At 49.0% G+C, this 17635-nt stretch overlaps 9 protein-coding genes across 9 annotated transcripts; 3 read left to right on the forward strand and 6 right to left on the reverse strand.

The window, feature by feature from the left end:
• Positions 1-84: 84 nt before the first annotated feature.
• M438DRAFT_366150 (Ctr copper transporter) lies at positions 85-961 on the forward strand (the record flags this gene model as incomplete). The annotated part of the gene is made up of 2 exons (XM_029907854.1): positions 85-339; positions 398-961. The coding sequence occupies exons 1-2, from the start codon at positions 286-288 to the stop codon at positions 959-961; spliced, it is 618 nt and encodes a 205-aa protein (XP_029759641.1). The 5' UTR covers positions 85-285.
• A 59-nt stretch (positions 962-1020) lies between these two features.
• M438DRAFT_33393 (putative P450 monooxygenase) lies at positions 1021-3497 on the reverse strand. The gene is made up of 6 exons (XM_029903662.1): positions 2952-3497; positions 2703-2894; positions 1575-2579; positions 1359-1516; positions 1128-1304; positions 1021-1078 (listed from the first exon to the last, which is right to left on the reverse strand). Exons 1-5 carry the CDS (start codon positions 3072-3074, stop codon positions 1130-1132), a joined length of 1653 nt encoding a protein of 550 aa, XP_029759642.1. The 5' UTR covers positions 3075-3497; the 3' UTR covers positions 1021-1078; positions 1128-1129.
• Positions 3498-3549: 52 nt separating this feature from the next.
• On the reverse strand, positions 3550-4581 carry M438DRAFT_346408 (uncharacterized protein). Its single transcript, XM_029905670.1, has one exon. The coding sequence runs from the start codon at positions 4367-4369 to the stop codon at positions 3890-3892; it is 480 nt and encodes a 159-aa protein (XP_029759643.1). The 5' UTR covers positions 4370-4581; the 3' UTR covers positions 3550-3889.
• Positions 4582-4637: 56 nt separating this feature from the next.
• M438DRAFT_320586 (alpha-ketoacid dehydrogenase kinase) lies at positions 4638-6753 on the reverse strand. The gene is made up of 3 exons (XM_029902880.1): positions 6446-6753; positions 5251-6382; positions 4638-5195 (listed from the first exon to the last, which is right to left on the reverse strand). The coding sequence occupies exons 1-3, from the start codon at positions 6558-6560 to the stop codon at positions 5132-5134; spliced, it is 1311 nt and encodes a 436-aa protein (XP_029759644.1). The 5' UTR covers positions 6561-6753; the 3' UTR covers positions 4638-5131.
• Positions 6754-7361: 608 nt separating this feature from the next.
• On the reverse strand, positions 7362-8069 carry M438DRAFT_260791 (GrpE nucleotide exchange factor; the record flags this gene model as incomplete). The annotated part of the gene is made up of 3 exons (XM_029899775.1): positions 7362-7394; positions 7456-7857; positions 7920-8069. Coding segments are annotated over 3 exons (585 nt in total), but the record flags the coding sequence as incomplete, so codon positions are not given.
• A 337-nt stretch (positions 8070-8406) lies between these two features.
• On the reverse strand, positions 8407-10063 carry M438DRAFT_298620 (putative salicylate hydroxylase). The gene is made up of 3 exons (XM_029901996.1): positions 9364-10063; positions 8922-9311; positions 8407-8868 (listed from the first exon to the last, which is right to left on the reverse strand). The coding sequence occupies exons 1-3, from the start codon at positions 9857-9859 to the stop codon at positions 8459-8461; spliced, it is 1296 nt and encodes a 431-aa protein (XP_029759646.1). The 5' UTR covers positions 9860-10063; the 3' UTR covers positions 8407-8458.
• A 3597-nt stretch (positions 10064-13660) lies between these two features.
• M438DRAFT_346412 (uncharacterized protein) lies at positions 13661-14180 on the forward strand. Its single transcript, XM_029905671.1, has one exon. The coding sequence runs from the start codon at positions 13904-13906 to the stop codon at positions 14102-14104; it is 201 nt and encodes a 66-aa protein (XP_029759647.1). The 5' UTR covers positions 13661-13903; the 3' UTR covers positions 14105-14180.
• Positions 14181-14273: 93 nt separating this feature from the next.
• Positions 14274-15340, forward strand: M438DRAFT_366156 (uncharacterized protein). Its single transcript, XM_029907855.1, has 4 exons — positions 14274-14309; positions 14382-14739; positions 14811-15131; positions 15189-15340. The coding sequence occupies exons 2-3, from the start codon at positions 14497-14499 to the stop codon at positions 15078-15080; spliced, it is 513 nt and encodes a 170-aa protein (XP_029759648.1). The 5' UTR covers positions 14274-14309; positions 14382-14496; the 3' UTR covers positions 15081-15131; positions 15189-15340.
• Positions 15341-16184: 844 nt separating this feature from the next.
• Positions 16185-16927, reverse strand: M438DRAFT_275091 (concanavalin A-like lectin/glucanase; the record flags this gene model as incomplete). Its single annotated transcript, XM_029900763.1, has 2 exons — positions 16185-16622; positions 16676-16927. Coding segments are annotated over 2 exons (690 nt in total), but the record flags the coding sequence as incomplete, so codon positions are not given.
• Positions 16928-17635: the final 708 nt, after the last annotated feature.

Raw genomic sequence — 17635 nt, forward strand, 5'->3', positions numbered from 1 at the left:
GTTGATTTGTTTCTCGGTTAGCCAAGAACAGGCGCGTTTACTCCTTCCATAGCGCGTTGGATTTGAGCAAGTTTGAGGTGGCTACACGTTTTGGACATGCGGATCCCCGACTGCCATGGCTCATGGCCAGCATGTGGTTGAAGGAGAGGTCTTTTGCCGGGCTGATATAACTTCGATGGAAACAGATACCTTACTTCCCGCATTCGCAAATCCATACTTCACTTTGTCCCTTGACACCCGTTTCATATCCGTATTGTCGAAAACGCAGCCAGCAGAGATCCAAAGATGTCGCACTCAATGTCCATGGGAGGAGGCAACTCGACAGAATGCAAGATTTCTGTATGTCTTTACCCGGCTTTTCTCTTCACTCTTGAACACACCATCTAACAGAAGATAGATGTTATGGAACTGGTACACGATTGATGCATGCTTCCTTGCATCTTCATGGCACATCAAGACCAAAGGCATGTTCGCCGCCTCCTGCATCGGAGTCGCCCTCCTGGTAGTGTGTCTCGAGTTTCTACGACGAATCGGCAAAGAGTACGACTCCTACATTCTCCGTCAGTTCCATCGACGAGCAGCCAGCCTCCGATACCGACCCCGTGTATCGTACGTTGCACCCAAGTTCGACGACGAACGCAATTCCAGTGGTTGTGGTCCGGATGCTTCTTGTGCTCCTCCCCTTCCTGAGCAACAATTCATCACTTTCCGTGCGACGCCGGCACAGCAGATCACAAGAGGTGCCATCCATGCTGCAACTTTTGGCGTCGGATACATAGTCATGTTGTTGGCCATGTACTTCAACGGGTACATCATCATTTCGATCATCGTTGGAGCCTTCTTGGGCAAGGTGTTGTGCGACTGGATGGTTGTGAAACTGCCACTGGTGACGGAGCAAAGTTTCGACGAGTCGCGAGATGAAGCACCTGGTATTTCAGAGGCTACTGTCTGCTGTGGATGAATTCAAGTCTAGGCAATGAGCATCAATAACGTTATGTAACTGCAATGAAACGCGCACTAGAACTGAACTCCGCTGTCCCTGCAAAGCTTGTGCAAAGTCATCAAAAGGCGTGATTCTCTGGAAGTCAGTATGGTACCCAGTGAGAGCGCAAGAACATGATGCCTACCGTCAATCTGTCACAGCAGTAAGTTTGACCCATAGGTCAGGTCTGTAGAACAAAGTATGATGCTGAAGCCTGCTCTCCCATCCCGCACTCCTCTCATCCAACTCCATGTCGAAGTTGAACAACATTTTGGCAAACACCAATCTTAGCTCAGCATAAGCAAGGTTTTTACCCAGACAACTATTAAGACTATTAGCCATATCACTGACTACAAGAACGGTATGTTTGACTTACTTTCTAGGACCAAACGAAAATGGCTGCACAATGGCAAGATTGTCCTTAGCATACCTCTCCGGTCGAGATGCAAGCCAACGCTCAGGTACAAAGCGCTCAGGATCTGTGAAATTGAGGGAGGAACGATTGGCGATGTATTGGTTGATTGAAATAGAAACCTGGAACCATCATCAGTAGGGCAAGTAGCGAACCAGCATACAGATAACGCAAACATACATTGCCCTTGCCAGAAAGATGCACACCAGCAACATCTGCACCAGTCTTTGGCACTTTCCTCATAAATCCAGCAGGTACGGGAGGATAGTAACGCAGAACTTCGTGGATGAAAGCGTTAAGATACTCGAAGTTGGTGACCGAATCAACGGTAATTTCGTCGTTACTTTTGTATCGGCCACGAACTTCTTGCTTGAGTTTCTCCATGACCGCAGGATTGCTAAGCAAAAAGTAGCTGCCGATAGACAGAGTCGTAGCCGTAGTCTCCGTGCCAGCAACAAGGAAGAGACCGAGGTTGGACACCAGTTCGCCCTTGCGAAGGTCTTCGGCGTGTTTACCGTCATCCTCTTCGAATCTACCCTTCTGGTGTTCCATGACTGCAGTAACGAAGTCCGGTCGCTGAGTCTCTGTGGCGACTCTGGTGGCAGTCTTGACTTGGATCCACTTGAAGAGCTCGATGCGCTTCTGGATTTGGGATTTGTTGATGATCAAAGAGCCAAGACGTCTGACGAAGGGGAAGTAGTGGGTAACATAAGCGAATTTGACGGCCTTCAATCCTTCGAGAATGTTACCAACCCAGAGATGTTGTTTCATATCTGCGAGAGAGCCGAAAGGTTGACCAAAACTCAAGTCGGTGATCACGTCGAAAGTAAATCCATTGTACCATTTGCAAAGCTCGATCTTTCCAGTAGAGTCCCAGCCATCGCCACCAGCGACATACTCAGGGATACGATCGGAGATATCGCGGAATCGTGAGATGAGTAGATCGACGTAAGATTGGAGTAAGCCTTCTTGTTCACGAAGAGCTCTGTCGGAGAAGGCATGGCTCAGAACACGTCTTTGGCGGCCATGGTTGTCTCCTGGAGCAGTCAAGAGGTTTGGAACACCGTTCATGGGTGTCGGATACCAAGCAGGGTCTTTTTCGAAGCTTCTAACTCCCTTTTGCTTGCCAGTGCGGAAGCCATAGATTTCTTGCCATGGGTTCTCCTTGCCTGAGATGACGGAGACCTAGTCAAGAAGTCAGTTCGCTGCGCATATCGCTGATACATTCCGACCATATATAGACCAAGATGTTGATATAGCAGACTTGTGCCATGGTGGCAGACTCAAGCGCCAGGTTGTTTGACCTACCTCGTTTGGGCTGTATCGCACGATCTCGCCATAGCGCTCATGTAACGCTTGCATCCAAGGCAGTAGAGTGCCATTCAAGCTGTGGCGTATGTAAGGAATGCGAGATGCAGCAAGATACCAAGGACCAGGAACATGGCTCAATGGGTGGAAGAAAATGGTGTACACCGTGTTCAAGACTTGATACACAATATACTAAACAGCATTAGTCCTTTGACCTGAATCAATGATCAATGAAATCAAGTCAGATACCAGAGCAGCAAAGCCACCAGCGATAACCACTGTATGGCTCAGAGAGTAGAAGAGATCCATATCGATGATCCAGTAAGTCGAAATGTGAGCCTCGACTCGATAGAACAAAGCAAAGGTCAGCATAGGGCGGGAGTCATGCTTAATATACCCATATCAATCAGAACCATTACGCCAGCGTGCCGGCTACAAGCAAGCTAATGCTGGAGATCAGAATAGTAGGTATGTAAGCGCCAGACGGGTCGCACGTACGCCGTCCATCCGTCTGACCACATCCAGAAGGATGACCAAACCTGACTCTCCATAAGAGGCAGTCTTTGCGATTATCTTGAGAGGATCTTGCTCTGAGCTTATGTCTACAGCGTTGGTAGGATGCTGATGTTGCACTGTCATAGCAGTCATCTTGACCATCTCGCTTGTTGCGGCAGTCTGGTGATTGGAAGGTGGGGGTGCGTTCTCTTTTGACAGGTTGCGTCCCGCAACGTCCATGCTTTTTGCAGGCAGATCTGCAAACTCGGTTATGGCAGCTCCGAGATGGAGATGGCATGGACGCCGAGGTTGTGTAATTTATGCACGCACATGAGAGAAGGTCATGTTCTGGCATGGTTTTCCAATTGCATCGTGCTACGAGGTGCTGTTACTCCGTACTGAGCGGGAAAATTCATCCGATTCGGCCGGATGATCCTCCATGTGAGGAGGGCTTCGTCTATAAATTTGCTTACATCGAACCGACGGTGCATCAATAGACACGAGGGTAACATGTATAGGAGACGGCCAGTTTTTACCGTGCCTAGGTCTAACTAATGCGAGACCTCGGTCTCCATAAGCGCTTGTAGGACTCATGTCAGACGCATCATTCTCGTAACACTTGCATCCTCAATCCTTCTCCAAGCCTGCCCCATCCTTGATGGAAACTTCCTGCACCCATTTTCCTCGATCTCTCAGGCCAAATCCTCACTCACAGGCTCAGGCCTACTTCCAAACAGAACCTTGTACCTCACAATCTCCACGATCTCAACTGCACCTTCCTCTCCGCTCTGTGATTTCCTCAACACAGCCAGCGGCTTCGGTAATTTCTTGATCTCGCCGGTCATGCGTTGATGTTTGCCGATGTAGAAGTAAACACGCTTCATCCATGCTCCACTGTTGGGATCTGAGATGCCTGGTGTATAGAGGGGAAATACTAAGCGTCCGACTTCTGTTGACGACGTGATTGTGTTATTGGCGTCGGAGGAGTCTTCTTCTGTAGGGTTGGATTGGGGGAAGTTGATGGTTCCTTGAAGTTCGATTATCGCGAGTCCGGAAGGTGTGTGCAAAAGTTGAGGCAGTGGGTTGTTAGGGTCCTCCGTTGGTGCTGATGATGTCGAGATGGATTTTGATATGTGGACTGGTGTGACTGATGGGAAGGATTGAGTAGACATGTTTTCGGAGGTGTTGATCGTCTTCTCTCGAGTTTTGGTGTGTATTTTCTCTGGATCTTCGATAGTATCTGGGGAAGCCGGCGAGATGTGACGGCCTAGTTTTGATGTTGATGTATTGATTCACTTCATGATGGGCTCGGAAGTCTCGAGGAAGACGCGCCGCAAAACGAATTGCCTTTTTGGGCTTGATTGGCTTCGCCCGCTTGCAAGGCAAACAAGTGCATTTCGCTCTCACATCGTTCACATGTCATGGACTCTCAAAATAAAAAATGTGCAAAATAATACAACAATTCATTGTAGAGAAAGACTGGATCATATGTCCTTTCCAATCTGTACAATATAATCCACCCTGAACGCCTGTGCCATGCGTCGTAATAACAAAAAGAGAAAAATGAAAGCATAATGTGCACACAGGCGTTGCATGCCATAAGAGCGTAGCATAGCAAATCGCTCTTACATGCCCTCTTCCATACTAACATTCCTCCACCAGGGTGATGAGTTGTTGTCTTGCGGTCCATTGACCATCTCTTCGGCGTCTCCGACTTGTCGACGTTCACTGACTTCTCTAGTCGCGACACGCTTCAACTTCATAGCGCGAGATGCCATGGCCAGACTTATGTTTTGCATAGAGGGCTTCTTTGAGGGGGCTCTCTGTGGCTGGCGCGTCAATCCTTGGGATGGGAAATCTGATGGTGAGCCTTCGTCAACCATCGGTCTGTCGATGACTGGCTGAAACCATTCATCCCTCATGACTGGTCGTTGTCACTGTAGCGGTTCCGACGAGGAGGACAGGCGATTCAAGTGGAGGTAGACATCGGTGCCGTAGCTGTGAGTTATGTTAGCAGATTGCCTCTCGAGTCAGGCGAAAACTTGGCACTTACCCCTCCATACTGATCAGCTTCAGGTCTCCGCCAAAGTACCTGGCGTACAACCTGGAAATGGGCAGTCCATAACCAAAGCCTGCCATTGGAGCCTTGAAGTCGCTTTTGTTGAAGTCTGGGTCGAGTTGAGGCGTTTGATCGACAGTCGTATACATGTAAGTCCATACAAGGGGAATGGAGCTTCTCGGAATACCGCCACCCTCGTCAGAGATCTTGATGGTGATGTCTTCCTTTCCTTCGGCCACAACGACCTTTGTAACGGGAAACTCTTCCTTGTCTTGTCCATGTGTTTCGACGACAGCACGAAGGGAGTTCTTGAGCGTCTCGAAGAGCATATGCGACAGATGACCCGGAACGTACATGAAGTTGAGGTCGGGGTTGCAGACGAGTTGAATTTTGGGAGCATCGAAGAGGCCGTAGTGATCCTCGCAGACGAAGCGAGCGTTCTCGATGGCTTCTTGGGCCAGATCGCGCACGTTTGTCTTTGTACAGATGATGCCGACATAGGTAGGATCCGAATGAGCTCGTTGATCGGTCAGAGCAATGTGCTGGCCTATAAGCATGCGAATACCGATACGAGACATGTAGAAGCGGTCGAGGAAAGCCTGGATGTTGTGGTCTATTTGCATTCGCTGACGCTTGCGCTTGTATTCGAGGATGCCTTGGGCGACGGTGGTCACAACGCTATCGTGACGACGCTTGATCTTCTCGAGAGTCTTTGAAAAGCGGGTGTTGTAGTCATTTAGCTCTGGCGGCCAGTCATTGGTGTCGTCGCCAGCACTGTAATAGCGTTTGAGGGCGTTCTTTCTGTTTTCGCCATGGTCGTGGTTGTTGTGGTGAAGCTGAGAGCGATACTGGCCCTGGTTTATGCTGGGGTTCTTTGTGGCCTCGCTCAGGATGCGCGAGTTTTTGCCATTCTGTGGTTTCAAGAGGCGATCGCGGATCTCGGACGAGAGGGTGGGCTTGGGCAAAGTGGTGATTTCCTCGAAAGATTGGGCATACCAATCTCGTACTCGGCCGATCGAGGGCATGTCGCCCAAGCCGTCGGGCAATTCTTGGAGTTCCTGCACGCGATGTGCCAGCCTTATAGGCAGCTCTTCGGAGAGGAATTGCGATGCGCGGAACAGAGTTCCTGTTCATGTCGTCAGTCGTTCTGCGTGATTGTGGTCGACTCGTGTGATGACGGTAGACTCACCCACTGACGGCCTCTCTCCAAATTGGACCATCTGCCGTAAGCTCACACCAGTGGCAGGGAAGTTGGCATAGTGGCGGATCGTGTCCATGAGCTCAGTCGACTTTTTCCACGACATGGCTGGGCTTGTCGAGGCCTTGCGGCCAGAAATCCGGGAGGAGGTGACAAGCTCGCGAGCTCAAGCTGTGTGCTGGCGAGTGCTCAGCAGAGGACGAATCTGACGTCTAGGTCTTGTCTTGTGCGTTGTATGACGAGAAGAGACGGGTGGTGAGTCAAGCGTGCTCAGAATCATCGACTTCGTCACCTCGGGCTGATGGAGCGCTGCTGCGACCCCAGAAACTCCACAACATCTGCCATCACATGCCGAGGCTACAAACTACTCGAATGCTCCCGTGCGATTTTCGTTGTTTCTACTCGACTACTATATCTCCTCATTACACGGACTATCTTTGACCGAGTCCTGATCGATCCTTTTGATCTATGCCCTGTGTGTTCGCTTCAAGTCAGCTACTCGAGCATTGTACTCGTGGCTGCATCAGGGCGTCGGCAGTGCGTATTCCGACTTCGGCCAAGTGCTATTCCACGCCCATCTATCCAAGGGCACAATTGTATCCAACATCACGTGCCTCAGTCAAGCAGCCATCTTGTTCATCAATCGTCTGCTTTCGCTCATAATACAGACTACATATATATACAGTTGTTTTTACACGACAGACCCATGTCGGGCCGTCAAGAGAGAGGGGTATACATCTCAGTCTCCAATCTACCGGAACGCCTTGATGCCACTTCGCCCCAGCCAAATATTGCCAAACATGCTTGCTCTTCCAGAAAAACAATTCCATCATCTGAAATACTTTTCCTGCCATCCCATATGCGTTCGCGTTCAAATGATATGCGCACGTTCATTGCCGTATCGATTTTACGAGTTTCTAACGACTCCGACCTTGGCGGGCTGTGATGATTGTTAGCATCTTTCTGTTTGGCTTGACATCTTTCCCGATGCTTGTACTCACTCTGATGACTCTGCCGTTCAGGGTGAAGCCCTTGGACTGGCAGAAGAAGACGGTGCCGTCGGTCTTGTCGGGCTGAGGAGTTTGGAAAGTTGCATCGTGCATGTTGGGGTCGAACTTATCGCCCTCGGCGCTGGGGTCGAATCTCTCGAGACCGTGCTTCTTGAGTGTGTTCATGAGGATGGTCTCAGTCATCTTGAGGCCGGAGTGGAGGTCCAAGAGGTCCTTGTTGCTGCCGTCAAGCTTCTCCTTGGGAACGACTGAAAGAGCACGGTCGAGGTTGTCAATGCTGTCAAGCAAGTCTCTCGAGAAGCTCTGGAGGGCAAAGTCCTTGGCTGCGCGGACTTCGCGCTTGGTCTGCTCTTGCAAGTTGCGGTACTCGGCGATCTGGCGCTTCCACTTGTCCTGTACACACCTGTCTCAGTATTGCTTTCCTCTTTGCTCTCTAGAGTATGCGCTCAACGAACCGTGACATCTGCGACCTCCTTCTTCTTGGCCTCGAGCTCCTTCAGGGTGGGGTCCTCCTTGGTGGCTTCGGCGACCTTCTCTGCGTTCTCAGCAGCAACGTCGTTCTCCTTGGCTCCAGTCTCGGCTGAGTAGCTTCTAATGGCGGCGACGGCGCGACCCTGCTGCACAGCTCTGAAAGAGAAGGGTACTCTGCTCTCAACCGCTTGCGAGAGGGGTCTGGCCGATCTGGTGAGGAATCTGAAGCTCATTTTGAATTGTGTGTGACGAAGGAATTGACTGAGGGGACAAGGAATGTTTCGTGGATTGAATGAGAAAGTGTAGCTTCAATGATGACTGTCTGGTGTTTTTTGGTGCCAAGAAAGTCGCCCTCGAGCTCTGGTGACGCCGATCGCTCCGAAGACGCTTCGAGAATGACGAGAACAAACAGGAGCTGCCAGTCTTCCGTTTCATCCCGTCTACCAACATCAATTGCAATCACTATTCACACGCACTTGAAGATTATTGGAAACATGTTATTCTGGAGTTACAAGACGACTGCCTACTGCTTCAAGTGTTTACCCAATAACGACTTGGCCTCTTCGATATACTCTTTCACTTGACCATTCCACAGCTTCTCGTCTCGCTCGCGACACTCGTTCTCAATCTTCTTGAAATCCTTGCCAACGCCCTCGGCTCTCCATTCGTAAAGGTCTCCTGAACGACGAGAACTCTGCACGAGCCATTGGGTTCTCTCCAGTCTCTGCTCGCTGTAAGCCTGGAAAGCGGCATCGAAGCCCTTGTGGCCTGCCTCCGCGACTCTAGGATCGTTCAGCAGCTCTGCCATAACTGCTGCATCTTCTATGCACATGCCCGCGCCTGCTCCGTGGTGAGGAGATGTAGCATGGCCAGAATCGCCGACGACAACTACGCGACCTTTGTTGTAGTAAGGCATAGGATGATCTCCAGTATCTGACATCTCGTTAGCTTTGCATGTTTCGTGATAAAGTGACGAACTTACTCACCGTAGATGGCCCAGCAATCGAGATTGGGCTCCAACATGTCGATGATCTTGTGGACAGTCGCGCCGAAATCTTTGAAGTCCTTGAGAACATGAGATTTCTCGGAGGGCAGAGTAAGCTTAGTGTCTGATGGCCACTGTCCTGGGTCGACCTTGAATGCCACCACATTCATGGTCGCTCCCTTGTTGACTGGGAATGTCAAGACATGGCCATCTTGACCCATGTGCATCTTAGCGTTCTGCGCCAGGTCGTCACCTAGCTCTTTTCTTGCCTTGTCCATGGGAATCAGACCACGGTATGCATACTTATGCGTGTACACTGGCGGGCTGCAGGGGTGATCAGCACCCATCATCCATGCTCGCACCTTGGACTTGATGCCATCACATCCGATCACTGCCCAGAGTCAGCTTATTTTATCGACGATGGTTGAACCGATTTTGCTTACCTGCATCAGCAGTGGCATCTGTTCCATCATGGAACTTCATTCTCAATTTTCCATCCTGAAGCTCTTCAATAGTATCCAGGTGTTTTCCGAAATGGGTAACTCCATCAGGAACGTGCTTAACCAGCTCATCCAGAAAATGTGCTCGGTGCACAGCATTGGCTCCAAATTCATTGCTGATGCTGAAAGCATATTCCTGCTTTCCAACTTCTGTGTCGTTGTGGGCATCCACCCAGTCGAACCATACAGACTGCTTGTCCTCTCCTTGATTACGAGTTGCTACCTTCTCGAAAGCCTCAAAGATGTCTGGCGAGCAAATCTTCATTGCTCTTGCTGCGGCGGGGTTGAATGCGACACCTGCTCCAATCTCGCCAAAGTGAGCTGCTTGTTCGTAGACATTGACATCCAGTCCGCGATGAAGTAGAGCAATTGCGAGAGTAGCGCCGCTGATGCCACCGCCAATGATGGCAATTTTGCCCAATGGCTTCGATTCCGGCATTGTGAGATTAATGAGTGATGTTAGAGGTGAGTCGCCTGTCGATTCTCAGTGAATAACTGCCGATTCCTTTCACGAACGATTATCCGAGGTCAAGGAAGCGGAGTATGTAATTGCAAGATGAAGGTGGACGCAGGAAGTAGACGTAGGAGAGTGCCTTCTGTGGATATATACACCGAGCTTTAGCATTCGGAAAGCGTTCGTGATACCATCATCCGCGACACCCGTGTTTGTGTTCCTAATTACTGGTCATCATGGAGGAGTTACCCCATGATACTCCGCCTCTGGTGGTCAATGATGACGTATACCTTCTGGTCAGCAACAGTCTTCGGAAGTAGAATCTCCGAGTGTGCTTCCGACGCGATGGGTAGCACATGTGGCATATATCGTAATTGTCCACTTGGAGGCCTACGTGATATGGTCATGTCAGGTATTACCATTTTCGGAGTGCAGCTTCCGGTGCAGCTTCCATGCTTGTTGGAACATCGGAAAGGCCGACTACGTGTTGAACAATGCATTTGCTTGCATAAGCTCGCATAAACCGGGCTCCCTGGTTGTCGACAAAAGTCAAAGACCGAGCACGCCTTTTGCTCTCGCTCACCGGAATCGGGCTTTCACTCCAGCTCACTCTAGCGCCGATCTCTGGTTGTCAGAATGCGCAACGACTTGGGGTGCGTTCGGTTCGCAGTCTAGTTAGCCTCCGTCAGGCTTCGTAACTCTAACTGTAACTGTAACGGCGTATATGTTCGGTTCAGAGCTCGGTTTTAGTTAGCTAAAGAGGCTCGGCATGGAGGGGCACTAGATGTAGCGTTTTTAGCGTAGATCGAGACAATTTTTGCAGAGGTAGTCTAACTAGAGCCTAACGCTGCTCGAGGGCTATGTTTAAGCTTAGTTAGAGGAGCAACTTACGTAAATCCGAGATAAATTGCTATAGCCGAATAATAAGTGCTTCGTTAAAGGGATACGTAGAGACGACTCGTAATGCAGATTATAGCTATTATAGGAATTGTTATTGACCGATAGCAGGCTCTTAAGTAGTAGAGACTACTAAACACTAGTCTTTGAAGCGTATATATAGAAGGTAGTTAAGGTTATGCCCGTATGCTAGGATATCGCACCTACGAGATTCGCTTGTTTAGAGCTACGCGGTTAAAGTTATCGACATTTAAAGGGCTACTCGAGTAGCTAACGATAAGGGGATTGCTTTAAGACGGTCGCTAGATTACTGCTACTAAGAAGTTAGTGTTATTCCTTAAATTAGTTGCGAAAGGAGCAAGATATTAGGACTTAATAGAGGATTTCTAGCACTCCTTGTTAACTATCTATAAGATCGTTCATTAAGTGCTTACTAGCCTCGTCTACTTACATTAACATGTCGTTAAGTAGCTAATAAGCGAGACTCTAGTAGTATCTAAGATAGAGGATAATCCAAAGTTCTATCCTTACTTTAAGGACTATATCGGCGCGATAGATAGGTCTTATGTCCTAATCCATGTTATCGGTAACTAAGCGCCTTAGAGGAATCGTAAACACTTCCTCTCGTAAAACGTTCTAGTAGTCGTTAGTCCCTCGGGCGCCTTTACCTACGTCCTCGCTAGATAGGAAGGTAGTACTTATAACGTTAGGGTGTTAAATGATGCTTAAGGCGCATTAAAGATCCGGGTGCTAGATAGACGATATTACCTCGCCGACGCTAGCTATTTAAACACTACTATTACTCTTATGCCCTATCGAGGTACTCGTTATTATCTTAAGGAATAGTAGAGAGCATCGCTAAGGCTAGCGACGAAGGAGGAACTATTTAACTTACGACATTCTTTATTATGCAATGTTGTTAAGCGCGCCTTCGGCATTATTAAGAGGCGCTAGCCGATCTTGAAACTGCCTTATAAGTTTAGCATAAGAGACTAGATCCGTATAGTCTACGCGCTAACAGCGCTTTATAACTAGATCCTCTTTAATGGCTAGGAGGATGAATTTAGTGTCGTCGATAAGGCAGAGATAGACATCTAGAGCGGTAAGAACGAGTTTAATAGTAGCGAGCGCGTGCAGGTTAGTAGTTTAGATAACAAGAAGATAACTAAGTTTCGAGAGGTAGTTATAGAGGCTATATAGACTAATTACTAGCATTACTTAGCGAGAATTTGACTAACTATTTACTTAACTATTTACTACGTAGAGCTCTACGCCGACATTACTACCTTAGCGCTAATCCACTTCTTAATGTACGCCTTCCTTCTCTTATTATTACTATAGAGGAAGAACTTCGCCGTTACCTCGCTCGCTAGCCTTTCTATTACTGTTATCTGCTGCTCTATCTCTAAATAAGGTATAAACTCCTTATCTAGCACCCTTACCGCCTCCGTAATAGGATCTGTCGCTATAATCTTATTTATATGCTGCTAGAGGCGCGACAAACTCTCGATTTCCTTACTAAAGGCTACCTTCTAAGACCCTCGTTTCGACGATACCTATAAGCTCGCCGTACTCGAAGAGGCGCGCTTCTAGCTACTTGCCGTCGACTCGGTATTATTAGTTAGGTCATTAACATTAGCAACGAACTCGCCTATCGTAACAGTACTAGTAAATAGCGTAGTAAGCTCCTCCTCCTACTAAAGAGGATGTTTTCTAAACTGCTTCGTATAAGGATACGCTCTAAAGTAGGTTACTATAACCTCTTTGCTTACCTACGGCAGATCGTACTTATCTTAACCCTAACCTAACTTGTCGGTAATCTCCTTCTAGCACTTCTAGTCCTTCTTTAAGTTCTTAATCTTACCCTTATACTTCTAATCTATAATTAGAAGCTTCTCCGTCGCCGGCGCTACCGCGCGAACCCTCTACGCTATAAGCTAGTATGTCTATTTTACAAAACTACTATCTATAGCCTTTCCGCTATCTTGTCTTTCTAGTAGCACGTTAAGTAGTTCCTTTACTATTATCTTGTCCTACTTTATCTTAGGAGTCTCGGAGACTATCCTTATACGACCGCGGATAGGAGATAGAGTTATCGACGGTACGCGAGAGGGACTCTACGGCCTAGGGTCTAGTATTAGAGACTATAGTATCTCTTTCTCTATCGTCTAAACTAGTGTTTAAGATGGCGAGCGGAGGCGAGGGTCTAGTAGCGCAGTAGCTGCCATAATAGCTACTATCTAAGAAGCTAATAGAGAGGGTAGTAGCATTGACATTGTAAGTTTTACCGGGTCGACCTGTCTTAGATTCCTTTAAACTAACCATTTTGGTGAGGGTATCACCCAAATCTACGGCCCCGCAGAACATCACGTGGGCGCTGACTATACCAAACCGAACACGACGATAGTTACAGTCAAGAAGGTTATTTACGCCACTCCTCAACACGAACCACCTCTGACTAAACCATTACTAGACCGCGAACCGAACGCACCCTTGCCTGTATTAGAGCTCGCGCAAGCCGTGCATTGGGAGGAGACATGTTGTTACACTTTGCTCAAGCAGATTCTCTTCCTCGAAAGCCATGCTCATCGCGACAGTATCGTTCTTGATGGGTTTCCGTGCCTTATATATGCCCTAGCAATCCCGTATTCGAGCTGCATGAACATGGGTGTTAGAATGCGGCACTGCTCAAACTTGTCGACTTTCGGGCAGTCCGAGGTAGATCAAGATGCATGTACCTTGCTGACGAGTAGAAAATCTCAATCGTCGCGAGCGGCATAAAACGTGCCAGTGACCAACTGACAAGCCACCGAGAGGTTGGATGTCTCAATAACCCACAACAACCTCACCACTCGTGCACAGGACTAACTTGCCCCAAATGGGAAATGCTTCGATTGGCGAGACCGCGACGTACGGAGAATGGTCCGAGTCGTGTAAACGCGGTTGGTTCACGCAGATCCTCGGCTGAGTGAACCTTCTAAAACAACCACGACTACAATTCGATCAACGATCCTGCCATCAGGCAAACCGCATGAAGACAGCCATGACATGGTGAACAAGCCTGTTGGAGATGGCGATGAGTCCGAGGGCCCGACGAGAGTGTGAATAATCTCAGCAAATTCGACGAAACTCATGGCCGGCAAACGTGTATGCAGGCTGCCGCTTGGAGCTTTTCCGTGTGACGGCCATCACACCGTCTCCGCTGGGAACGTCAAGCGCGGTCGAACAAGCCACAAAGGACCTAAGGTCCGTCCGGAGCGAGAATCCGTGGTAATGATCATCGTCCTTCCTCTGGGCATCTCGTCTGTATTACTCTATCGGCTACACGGTTAAAGAAATGAATGAAAGGAATCGCCTGCCAATATGTTCATTATTGATTTGAGGCAAAGCATTCCTGGTACGACAGGTGATAGAGCTTCCGCGTGCGTATTCGACTCGAAAATTGCCGGTCGATGCTCCGATCCAACCCTCGATCGATCTAACCATGTGTGAAGAACGACGGCGTCTAGGTCGCACAGAGGCTTAAGGTCTCAGCTAAGTATGGGCCCCTCAAAACTATCGGACGTGTTTCCGAGCTCCCGCGTCAACCAAATTCCTCATATATATACAGTTGAGCCGCAAGCAGAAGCCCGCGTGTTTTCTCTCCCCTCAACTTCCTGCCGCTGCTCTTGCTTGCAAACGTCCTGAGATACCCAACCCAGCACCTGCCAGCCACACACTATAAAATGCTTCAATACGCACAGCAACGCGCTGTCGGGTACCCGACGTTCCCCGGCAACATTGAAGCCCTTTCGATACCCTCGAGCTCGCCAGAACGTTCGCACGAATCCACACCCACAACCACAGCCACCCCAATCTCACCACCACCATCCACAATACAACATCTGGAAACATCGCCAAAGACAGCAAAATCTAAAAGAAGACAAACACTAGCCGCATGCCGTCCATGTCGCAAGCGTAAATCAAGGGTATGTGGTCGTTTTCCCACAGCAAAACTCAGACCCTTCCTTGCGTGATTCTGACCGAATTATGACTTCAGTGTGACGGTGCCCGTCCCAGATGCAACACCTGTTTGGACAAGGCAACACCATGCAACTACTCTGTCGAAGAGGGCAAGACACAGCAGCAGGCTTCGAGAGAGGAGTTGAGAGCCTACAAGACCGTCGTCCGCATGCTACGGAAAGCTTCAGCTACAGACACGACCTTGATACTCACGCACCTGAAAACCCACGACGACGTCAATGAAGCTGTCAAGTTCATTCTGGAAGACACGAGATTGCATGGTAGTGCGATCATGACTTGCGCATAATCACGTCCTCTCCTTGCGCTGTTTGAGCTTCGCATCTTTACCTTTGCAACGGTATGTTGGCGCTTCCCACCTGCAAAACACCCACACAGCATACTGACGACCATCTAGATCTGTACGATACACGTCCCCCAACGAAAGACTCACGAACATCTGTTTTCTTCTCACTCTGTTCTTCATATACCCAGGGCCGTTTTTGCTTTCTATACACACATGCCCTTTATACAGCGTTTTTCGGAATCAGGCCATTACATTGTAACGCCGCTTGTCAAGACCATATACGTGCCATTCGTCCAAGATAGGAGCTTATGTTGGAGCCGCAACGATGACCTTGGCAAGAATCATGCCTTTCCGCCTTGACGCGCGACAAAGTTCAGTACAAGGAGAGGAAGAGTGACGTGTTACTCACGACTTTCAAGACTAGTGCTCCAGACCAAGAATGAACATGCGCGACGGTACAATTATCATTACAACAGAACCACTTCTCGATACCACTAGAAGACGTGCAGCTACAGAAACGACTACTCAAACCCCTCCCTAAGTAAACTTGACCCAAGCATTCTCCCTTCCGACCACAGCCTTGAACGAACCATCCGCAGCAGTATACCAAATCACCGCAGTCTTCTGAGTTCCCCACCAAGTATCGATGCCGAAGAACTCGTCAAGTAGCTGGAATGAGTATTTCTTGATCGAGTCGTTGTATAGAGCATTCCATACACTGGCAGTAGAGATCTGCGATTTGCCCCAGACCACTGAGATGATATCGATGGTGGCTTTGGCGGGTGCGGTGATGGAAGGTACGAGTACGCTGCCTGGTGCCGTATCGATGCCTCCGGGCGCGATGAGATAAGTGCCTGAGTTTTGGGCAGCGACAAAGACACGGGTTTCGGTGCCGTAGGTGTAGAGGAAGGTCAAAGTCTTTGCAGTGCCAGACCAGGGGTTACCTCCAAGCTGAGTGTCAAGGCTTGATGTGTCGATGTAGAGGTTGGAGCCGTTGATGAAAGCGGATTGGGCAGAAGTGGTGACGTTCTTGTCTGCGTAGTAGGCGCTGAGGATGGAGAAGGGGTTCGAGACACAAGCGCCGGGGTTTGCGGCGATAGAGGAGGCGACTGAGGTACGATTGAAGTAGGCGGTCACGCTCTGGATTTTCAGCACGCTATTGGACGCGGGTGGGCCGGCGGCCCAGGAGTTGCCGTTTGACCAACTGTTCCAAAGGAAGAATGAGGGGGTGGTAGGAACGTTCTTGTCGATTGAGTGAACCAGCTCGCTGTCGATGTAGAAATTGGTGACACCAGGAAGCCAGTCAACACGGTACTCGTGCCATGCAGTTGCAGCATCAGAAGGTGCATCGACTTGATAGGATGATAGTTCACTATCAGGAGTGAGTTGCTCATTGGTCAAGTGAATGACCGAGATATCGGAGGTCAAGAAGGCGAGGTCAACTTCTTGCGTGTCGTTGGCATAGAACGAGAAGCCATGAGTGGTACCAGGAACATTGCTGACCTTGGCCACGGTACGTACGGATCCATAAAGGATGTCCGCAAACTTTGATTTCGGTCAGCTTTAGATCGGCCTGCTCACGTAAAGAGTACACTTACACCTGTGGTTATCTGTGCTGAACTGACTGGGCCATGTTGCTGACCTCCAGGGACTGTTAAGGTGATGGACGGATCCTTGGTGTCCTGTCCGATGTTGACGATATCGAAACGACGGGCAAATGGAGCAGTGCCAGCATCGACGGTGTAAGTAGAGGCCTGAAGATCCTTGAATACATCATCACTAGTTGACGAAGAGGACCAATCGTGGAGGATCTGAGTATTGAAGTCTCCAACATCAGGGACACTGAACATGCAACCATTCTGTACACCATTTGATGAGAGTGACAAAGCAGAGGCTGCTGTGGCCAGGGCGAAGGTGGTCAGTGATCTGATCATAGCTTCGAAATTAAGTATTAGGGATTAGAATGAGCGTAGAAGGTTTTGTTCGGAAGTTAATTTCGACATGAGAACCTAAGGATACTTATAAGATCAATATCTCGTATGCAGCTTGTGGCACATATTGCGGATGACCGTTCACTTTGAACGTTACGGTGTTTGTGGTGAGACCATTGCAGACCTGGACTTGATCAAAGTATTGGACTGGGTAGACTTGGGCCTTATCCGGATGCGTTTCGGCTCTCAGAAGCCACATGGAAGCCGCCTCCCAGAATACGCCATGAAGTTTCGGCCGGTAGGCTGCAGATGTTGGACATGTAAGAAGAAGGGCGACAGATATTTCGTGTTTATATACCTTTTCGTCATGTAGGAGGGTACGATCTGGCGGAGAAGGTTGGCGTGTTGTGATACCATGAAGCTTTAAGCTTGATGTTACTTTCTGATCAACATCTTTGAGGTACTGTTCCATTGGTCTTTCGTCCAGCAAGATACATGATATTGTTCAGTGTCGGTATGGTCATAAAATTGAGGCTTAACCGTTGGACGTTACGGCATGGTAAATGCATTCAACAGTTGACCAGCTCCAAAGCCCAAATGAACAGAAGCCTTGCGGAAGTAGACGCC

The sequence above is a fragment of the Aureobasidium pullulans genome (genome assembly GCF_000721785.1).
Source record: "Aureobasidium pullulans EXF-150 unplaced genomic scaffold scaffold_11, whole genome shotgun sequence".
Taxonomy (NCBI): Eukaryota; Fungi; Ascomycota; class Dothideomycetes; order Dothideales; family Saccotheciaceae; genus Aureobasidium; species Aureobasidium pullulans.